General features: G+C 33.2%; 1 protein-coding gene across 1 annotated transcript in view; it reads right to left on the bottom strand.

Moving 5' to 3' along the window:
* Positions 1-468: 468 nt before the first annotated feature.
* Positions 469-9,938, bottom strand: part of LOC133184268 (multidrug resistance-associated protein 1-like) — a 47,862-nt gene continuing 38,392 nt past the window's right edge. Inside the window, exons 23-29 of the mRNA XM_061319247.1 lie at positions 9,436-9,562; positions 8,822-8,923; positions 8,408-8,554; positions 7,911-8,069; positions 7,525-7,691; positions 7,051-7,245; positions 469-3,008 (exon numbers count right to left, since the gene is read on the bottom strand). Coding sequence (XP_061175231.1) covers positions 2,897-3,008; positions 7,051-7,245; positions 7,525-7,691; positions 7,911-8,069; positions 8,408-8,554; positions 8,822-8,923; positions 9,436-9,562 — 1,009 coding nt within the window. The 3' untranslated portion in view covers positions 469-2,896. The remainder of the gene's footprint in view (positions 3,009-7,050; positions 7,246-7,524; positions 7,692-7,910; positions 8,070-8,407; positions 8,555-8,821; positions 8,924-9,435; positions 9,563-9,938) is intronic.

Raw genomic sequence — 9,938 nt, 5'->3', positions numbered from 1 at the left:
CTTATAAAAAGAGGGAGATAACTCTTCAAAAGGTCAAGATCATAAATTAGGTCACGTTCCATTCTTACATGCTAATACATGTAGTAATAAATGGGAATTGTCTAAATATACTGAGTATTCCACCAGTACACATCTGTTATGTATTCAAATTCATTGAATCTGAGGCTATTAGGGATGAAATACCTTAATTACAAATTATGTAATACAGTGCATATTTTAATTTATTCCTTTTTAGATCAAATGGTGAATCAGTCTAACTACACAGAAGTACCCTGTAATTAATGTGCAGTGTAGAGAGGATCCTTAATATTTTATTAGACCACTGTGAGTTAGGTAATTGAATACATAATTTGAATTTATTTTCCCAATACATGTACATCATTGATACTTCACAATCTTTGATTTATTTTTCCTAGGAAAATATGGAAGGTACCCTATGTAGAAAATAAACTAGAACAACTCAATAAGTACACTTTAGAATGTTTTATTTTCTGTATAACAGCACAAGGTAAACTATTTTTGTGGATACACTCTGATACAAAAACTGCATTCTTGTTTACAATTATGCATACATGTATATAAGGCTAACAAAAACTCTTTCAAAATACAAACAAAAACAAAAGCACAATAAACAATGTATTACTAATAGGCTACAATTGAAAAATGTAACATATACAAAGCTTAACTGAGTATAAAATATAAAATTTAAAGCAAGAAAAGTTGAAATTATATAAATGTAATGATTGAATGACAGAATATCTATTATGCATGCTGTTATCAAAAAGAGAAAGTTGATGTTTTACAATTATTGCTGTTTTTGAGGTCAATACGGTGATTTAGATACCTGATGAGTACAATATTCCCCGAGCCCTAAGGGCAAGGTGAATATTGTTACATTGAAGGTGGCTAAATCATCGTATTGACTAGTAAAAAACAGCAATAATTGTTTTATTTCATGATTCAATGATTAAATGATATAAACTCGTTAAGCAGTTCATGCCATCGTACTTGTTTTCATTTGCTGAACACCTGTCCAAATGTAATGGAAGAAGCAGGTTAAAATAAAAACATAACCAAATGTATTAATTTGGAATTATTTAATCTACTTAAAGTGTAATGGAGAAAAAATTAATCTCACACATGTCGGATAGATTTTGAAATAGAGGACATTACAGGAAAAAAAATAACTGACAACTTACCTGAAAAAAAATTTGACTCCCCCACCCCCATTCCCAAAATAGAATTTTCCAAACTCCAAAAATTTATTTTCTTTTGGGGAGGAGGGGGAGGGGAATGTTAGGATCTATTAATGGGGAACAAGCTTTTCAATGAACATTTTCATATCAAGGTAAATATACAAATTTATGTTTAGAAAAAAGTAAGGGCAAGGGACAGACCCCCTCCAAATCACTATTTTAAATGTACATATCAGGTATCAATATAGCTTTTGAGAAATTTTTATACCTGCCTCTGATACTGATCAAGTTCTGCAAGTTTAAATCAATATGACATTTAGCAAAATAAGGCCATTGGCAAGGTTCCTGATTTTCTTAAAGAATTTTTAAAGAACTCTTTCAAAGGTGTAATGGTACCAGACATGCTATATGCTGGTACTTTGAATCCACCAGGCCATCGTATCTTTTTAGATTTTGTCAAATAAATGTTTTTTTACAATTCTCAATGCATAAACAATTCTCAATGAATAAACACAATAAATTACTAGTAATCATATGAGGTTTCTGTGGTTTGCCATTTTTAATTACATGTATGTTCTTTTAAAAATGATAATCCTCCCTTAATTAAAATACAGTCAAACCTTGTTATCTTGAAATAGTTGGGGCTGAGAAAAAAACTTTAAAACATCCGAGGCTTTGGGATATTGAGGGTAAAATACTTAAAGAATAAGTGGTTGGGACTTCCAATTTACTTCCACATATCCATGGTATTTGAGGTGTAGGTGTTCGAGATACCCAAGTTCAACTGTATGTGTAATAGTATAAGCAGCTGCCAGACTGAGTGTTCAGGCCATCTTTAAAAAATTGTTTGGTTGCCCTTTCCTGACTGACTGACTGAAAATGGCCAGACTCAAAATTTTTTTTAACCCCCAGGAAGCAATTATTTCTTATGCATTTTGGAAAATGAATTTTAAAAATTCAGCATTGAAATTGAAATTTTCTGAGGAAAAAATTTGACTGTAAATTCTTAATTCTAATCAAAGTATATGGAATACTGCTGAAAAGCACCGCTGCATGTTGAATTCCATATACTGTATCAGGGTAGTTACAGTGTAGGAAATATGGCACTCTGACTCCTTACTATAATTCATTGAAACATATTTAATATGTTCTATCTATGAATTTTTTTTTACATATACAAGTTACAATGATAACAAGATACATGTAAAAACACACATACCACATGTAAATGCAAAAAAACCCCTCAGATCTACTTTATTTTCCCTGATTGAAAGTAAAATGTTTATGCTGTACAATAATATTGGATACCTAAACAATGTGAGGAATGATTTCAAGTAACATGTATTATGAATAATCAATACACAATTTTGCGGAGATCTACATCCACCTCTAAAAACTTTAATACTTCAAATAAACTAAAAGAAAACAATAACTGTAAATTGATTACTTTGTGGAAAAAATGCTTGAGATTCCTCTTTGACAAGATAAAACCAGCAAACCTCATCAATTAAGGAAGAGGAGGGAAACTGACTGTAACAAAAGTTTGAAAACAATATCAAGTCAACTTTTTATATCTATTTCTTAAAAACTTTTCGCATGTCACTCTAGACATATCAAAAAAAAATTTCCAAATATCTATATTAAATTCCAAGTTTTTTTTAGAAAACTTTGGGTGATATAAAATCCTAGCATTCTTTGTCTCAAACAATCCCAGCATCCTTTGCCAGCTGATAAAACAAGCTGTCAGTTTTTTGTAGCAATGCTTGGGGACTATCAAATTCTCTTACTACACCCTGCTCCAGTACCATAATCCTAAACCAAAAAGAAAAGAATTAAATCAATATTCTTTTTCAATAGGAATGCTTCTTTACAAAAGAACAAGAGGCTCATGGGCCTTGAATCGCTCTTCTGATAAACTGTACAACCTATCACTTCTATTTGAAGCCTCGAAGTATCCTGTATATTTACATAAACCCTTGAAATTCCAATTCACACTCTGAGAACCCAAGATGATTCTAAGCCAATTAGTACCTGAGAGTTGGTCATGGTGACCTACTTATCACTTGTCATTCTCTGAGGACCCATCAACTAAGTTTGATGATTCTAAGCCAATTAATACCTAAAATATTTTTTAAAATTATAATCATAAAATTTTATAAGTAGGTCAAAGTGACCTACTTTTCAATTGTTTTACTCCAAGGACCCAAGATGCATCAACTGACAAAGTTTGATGATTCTAAGCCAATTAGTACCTGTAATATTTAATTAAAGCCATAAATTTTCAAAAGTAGGTCACCGTGACCTACTTTTCAGTTGCTGTACTCTGAGGACCAAAGATACACGGACTGACAAAGTTTGATGATTCTAGCCAATAAGTACCCAAAATATTTAATTACAGCCATAAATTTTCAAAAGTAGGTCACAGTGACCTACTTTTCAGTCAACCTACTCCGAGGACCAAAGATACATCAACTGACAAATTTTGACGATTCTAAGCCAAATAATTCCTGAAAATATTAAATACAGCCATAAAATTTCAAAAGTAGGTCACCGTGACCTACTTTTCAGTTGTTGTACTCCGAGGACCCAAGACGCATCAACTGACAAAGTTTAATGATTCTAAGCCAATTAGTACCCGAAATATTTGATTAAAGCCATAAATTTTCAAAAGTAGGTCACGGTGACCTACTTTTCAGTTGTTGTACTCCGAGGACCCATGACGCCTAAACTGACAAAGTTTTATGATTCTATGCCAATTAGTACCCGAAATATTTTATTAAAGCCATAAATTTTCCGAAAGTAGGTCACGGTGACCTACTTTTTAGTCAACCTACTCCGAAGACCCATGACGCATCAACTGACAAAGTTTGATGATTCTAAGCCAATTAGTACCCGAAATATTTAATTAAAGCCATAAATTTTCAAAAGTAGGTCACTGTGACCTACTTTTTAGTCGACCTACTCCGAAGACCCAAGATGCATCAACTGACAAAGTTTGATGATTCTAAGCCAATTAGTACCTGAAATATTTAATTAACGCCATAAATTTTCAAAAGTAGGTCACTATGACCTACTTTTTAGTCGACCTACTCCGAAGACCCAAGATGCATCAACTGACAAAGTTTGATGATTCTAAGCCAATTAGTACCTGAAATATTTAATTATAGTCATAAAAATTGAAAAGTAGGTCACAGTGACCTACTTTTCAGTTGACCTTTTTTGAGGACCCAAGATGCATCAACTTACAAAGTTTTATGATCATAGGACTTAAAATGTCCAAATTATGCCTCTAAAACGCTTTGAAATCGAATGCCTGCAAAGTTCAAAAAGTAGGTCACTGTGACCTACTTTTTAATAAATATGTTTTATGGCCCCAAGATGCATCATCTTACAAGATTTAATTATTCTAAGCCTCCCCGTATTCGAATTAATGACCTTAATTGTTTTAAAAAAGATTAGCCATAAAATTCAAAAAGTAGGTCAAGGTGACCTACTTTTTAGTCGACGTACTTTGAGGACCCAAGATGCATCAACTGACAAAGTTTGATGATCATAGGCCTTAAATTGTTCAAAATATGCCTCTAAATCATTTTGAAAAAGAATGGCCACAAAATTTAAAAAGTAGGTCACCGTGACCTACTTTTGAGTCAACATGATATGAGGTCCTTAGATGCACCAACTGACAAGATTTGATGATCCTAGTCCTTATAGTAAGCAAAATATCAACATTTTCATAAAATGTAATTTTTGGTCAACTTTGAAGTGACCTTGAGACCACGCCCTTTGCCCCAGGGTAAATCCCCGTGCAAATTTTAATCTACAACATATCCTTATCCTTTTGTGTAAGTTTGGTGATAATCTGCCCAGTGGTTCTTGAGAAGAAGATTTTTTAGAAACCAGTACTTTTGTTTCTATTTTCCTAATTATCTCCCCTTGTTAAAGGGTCACAACCCCAGTTTTAGTATAAAAGGGAGCCCTTGGGCCAAGGATACCCTGTGACAAATTTGACAATAATTGGCCAAGGGGTTCTTGAGTTATGGCCCATATTCTAAAAAGTTTACGCACACCGCACACCGCACAAATGGCCATAGCATTAGCTCTTTGAGCCTTTGGCTCAGAAGAGCTAAAAATCGACAGAATTACAAAAAGTATAAGTAAAACAAGAGGCCCATGGGCCACATACTCACCTGAATCACTTTGCTGTTCTTCATCATCAGATTTTTTCCCTTACATATTCCTACGTAAAAGTTCACCTATTGTGGCCCCACCCTATCCCTTGGATCATGATTTAATTGAACAAACTTGAATCAACACTACTTGAGGATGCTTCCATATAAATACATGACTAATCATGGCATTGCTGTTCTTAAGAAGTAAGAAGATTTTTAAAGATCTTTTCCAATATATTCCCATGTAAAGCCAAAAAATTTAATAGTTTCTCAGGCCAAAAATTTCAAAATCCAATGTGGCAGGCAGGTTCTTTTTTTTTTGGGGGGGGGGGGGTCTTTGGGGTTTTTTTTTCTTTGTTTTTTTAGTCCCCTACCGGTGAAAACAGAGGGGACTATAGGTTTCCTCTGAGTCTGTCTGTCTGTCTAGCTGTCTGTCCGTCTGTCTGTCTGTCTGTCCCACTTGGTTTTCCGCATTTTTTTCCTAAACGCTTGCAGATATTGAGCTGATTTTTGGTATGTGAGTGTATCTTGATGAGTTACAGATCAAGTTTGCATTTCGTTCCGCTTCATTGATTTTTGACAGAATTACAGCCTTTTCAACTTTTAAGGGTTTTCCGCAATTTTCTTCTAAACGCTTGTAGATATTGAGCTGATTTTTGGTATGTGGCTTTACCTTGATTAGTTATAGATCAAGTTTGCATTTCGCCCTGCTTCATTAATTTTTGATGGATTTATGGCATTTTCAATTCTTAACTGGAACGGAACCAGATTACACTTGCCGGTAGGGGACTAGTATTGCTAATGCAATACTCTCAGAATGCTTGTTTTTGTTTTTGTTTTTTGTTTTATTTTTTTGTTTTGGAAGCAGGTGTTTTACTATTTTTTTCATGTCAGTCATTCAACAAATTGATGATATCCACTGATTCTTACCTTTTTTGTTCTCTTACCTTAATTACTGTATTCAACTTTAATTAATATTATTCCAAACATTTATTTAAAAGTTATATCATAAAATACCACATTAACAAGAAATAATATTGCTTATCTAACTAGTAATATGTCCATAAGACATGAATTCCATGCCCAAGGTATATAAGTAATGCAACATGAAAATTTGTATTAGTATATGGCGTTTGATGAGAATACATAAAATTGAAATTGAAATCTAAAAAAAAAAATGGATATAGATGGTAATTTTCTCAAGTGTTGAGATACTGAGCCGATTTTGGGTACATGAGTGTACCTTGATGAGTTACAGATTAAGTTTGCATTTAATTTTGCTTTGATGATTTTTGACATAATTACTTCCTTTTTAAATTTTACAGGGAAACCAGATTTCCCACTTTTTCCCATTTTTTTCCTACAAGTTTGCAGATACTGAGCTTATTTTTGGGATGTTTGTCAACCATAATGAGTTATAGATCAAGTTTGCATTTTGTTCCCCTTCATGATTTTTGATTAAATTATGGCCTTTCTAATTTTTAAGGGGAACCAGATTACACTTGCCAGTAGGGGACTAGTAATGCTTAAATGCAATATTCTCAGAATGTGTGTCATTTTTGAAAAATTGGGTGTTTTGGGAACCATTAATATCATTTTAAGCATAAAAATGCACTGGCAAATATATTAATATAATTTGAGCAATTATAACCATTGATGATTAATTGTTTGCTGTAACTTTGTACCTGTCATAATCTATAACTGTGTTCAGACGATGTGCGATGGTCAGAACTGTGCAATCACGGAACTCTTGTTTGATGGTATTCTGGATGAGTTCATCTGTTTCCATGTCAACTGCTGCTGTAGCTTCATCCAGAATCAGAATTTTGGTCTTGCGTAAGAGTGCTCGAGCCAAACAGAGAAGCTGCTTCTGTCCAACACTACAATCAATCAAATCTCAGAATAAAATCAAGCAATATTTATACATTGTCTCTCTTCATGAATACAATATCCAAATAAATACAACCTATTTCTTTACAAGACTTAATAATCAACAATCCTGTATGACCAACGTAACCTTATTTTAATTTCATTGTACATATATTTAATTGGTATTGAAACTTTATCTCGAAAAGTTTCTGAGACATAAAATTTAATTTACAGTTATTAAAATACCACTTCATATAATTCAATAATTATAATTTTAATGTTTTTTGCACCTGAGATTCTGCCCCCCTTCTCCGCAGTCGTACTCCAGGCCAGTGGGTAGTGTCTGGACAAAGTCCTTCAGATGGGCATGCTCCAGGGCCTCCCATAATGTTTGGTCAGTGTATCGACTCATTGGGTCCAAGTTCATTCTAAGGCTCCCAGAAAATAATACTGGGTCCTAACAGACCAAGCACAGATAATGAACATTTACATGTACTGTACCGGTAAGTTTAGTTTACAAGAGAAAGAATAGAGACTTCAAAAATTATTATATATATTTATCTAATCAACATAACAATGAAACCCAAAAGGAAAGGTCACTACAATCAGTTGCTTGTACATGATATATGATTACAAGACAAAATAAAACTAAAATAAGATGGCAGTCAAGAAGTACCTGTGGAAGTATTGTTAATCGTGACCTGGAGTCATGCAAACCCATGTGAGAAAGATTTTCTTTATCAATGATAATAGAACCGGATGTTGGTTCAATTAACCGGAAAAGTGCCAAGGTCAAGGAAGACTTTCCAGCTCCTGTTCTTCCCACAATTCCAACCTAAAGTCCAAAGTACAAAGCTTAACATTCAATTAACATTCACTGCTCTTGAAAAGTTTTTTTCAAGGAGTCGTTGATACTTTGTAAAACTTAGTACATTTTCATTGTTAGGATAATTATAAGTTTTGAAATATTTTTGGCTATTCTGTTAGGATTGTTTCCTGAGAAGGCCTTTCAGTCTATTTTCAAACTGCTAAAATTGACCCATTTGTGTACTTTTTTTAATAATTAACATACAATTTTCTTTTAATAAACATTTGTTTTCAATATAAAATTATTTTCAATTTTCCTCATTATTAGAAATAAAAAGCAATATGTAGATTGAAGTAAAATGTTACCTTTTCTGAGACATTGACCTTGAAGTTGACATTTTTCAGTACCAGGTCAAGGCCACTTCTGTACCTAGTGGAGTAGTTTCTGAACTCCACAACACCTTTTGTCGGCCAATCATGTGAAGGTCGATGATAGGGGTTAATGAGGTCAGCCTGTTTAACAAATTCTTTTATCAACACTGATGCACATAGAATATTCAAGTGAAAATCTGACTTCATGATTGCAGTTGAAGTGAAATATTTCCATTTAGCATTAACATACATGTAATCATTTTATTAACTTCAATCACTTTTAAAAAAAATACCAAACAAAAGAGTAGTTAAACTTTCGAAAATGATCTGCAAAGTGACTGAATTCAACAGTTTTGTATAATATGAAAAGTAAATGGCTGTATGCAACTTTCCACATTTGATCTGTACCTCTGTTGGTGTCTTAGTGTATTCTGATACCCTCTCCACAGCTACAACATTAGTCTCCAGCTCCGAGATCATCCTCACAAACCAGTTTAGATTGTCAGTGACCTACAAGTCAATTTCAGGAGAATGTAATCAATGAGTGTCATCAGTAAAATGAGGGGACATTATGAAAATACAGTGAAACTTGTCTAATCATGATGTTGTATAATCCAAAATTTTGCCTAATACAATGTAAACTTTAAGTATTTTTCAGCAAATTCATTTTTTAAAATGTTATCTAATCTGGAATGTTATCTAATCTGGCCAATTTCTTTGGAACCAGTGGTTCCTGATTAGAGAAAGTTTTACTGTATTTCAATGTTATAGGATAGTCTAAGAAAATCCATCTTTTCTACTGTATCAACAAAAAGAGCTTGATACATGTACCATACACAAATAAATTGCATTACCCCAGAAAAACACATTTTTTTCATCAAGATGTTGTACATGTACCCCCTACTGGTAACAAAAAAAAGTTTCTACAAATGATACAAAACTCTTTCTGAAGTGGATCAAGTCATTGACAAAAGAGTCTCTGGTTGATCCAGACTATTTGGAGTAAATTGATGATGCCTTACCTGTAGAGCATATGAAATTGAAAGTCCGACTATTCCTCCCTGTATTGTATCTCTGGCCAGAACAGCAAAGATGGCTGCTGCCAGAACTACAAAATTTCCCAGGAGCTCCAACCTGAATCCAAGCCATCTACAATGAAAGTCTCCATAATAATAGGTCACCCTACTGGCTTGTTTTATAAGAATTCTATGGTTTCTATATAAAAGATTTAATGCATATGATATGGCACAAATTACCCATTCGTGGCACAGGGAGGATGTGATGCAAAATAACAATATAGGACTCTTTCAAGGTTCCATAATTGAATAATAAGTATATACTGAATTCGAACCAACATTTTTGTATCAAGGTTGCTATTACAGAATAAATTTGAAAACAAGATCACCTGACCTAATTTGGAAGTTATTTTCAGGATAAAAAGTACCCTGCAACAATTAGAAGATGTCTATTAATAATAAGTGCTTTAAAGAAAGTTTTTACAATTTTTTTTTTTTTGAAAACTGTT

This window comes from Saccostrea echinata, unplaced genomic scaffold (assembly GCF_033153115.1).
Source record: "Saccostrea echinata isolate AGI-Se365-2 ecotype Australia unplaced genomic scaffold, CSIRO_AGI_Sech_v1 ptg000001l, whole genome shotgun sequence".
In the NCBI taxonomy this organism is placed as follows: Eukaryota; Metazoa; Mollusca; class Bivalvia; order Ostreida; family Ostreidae; genus Saccostrea; species Saccostrea echinata.
Note: the sequence above shows the minus strand (reverse complement) of the source record. Positions and strands in the feature narration are given on the sequence as shown.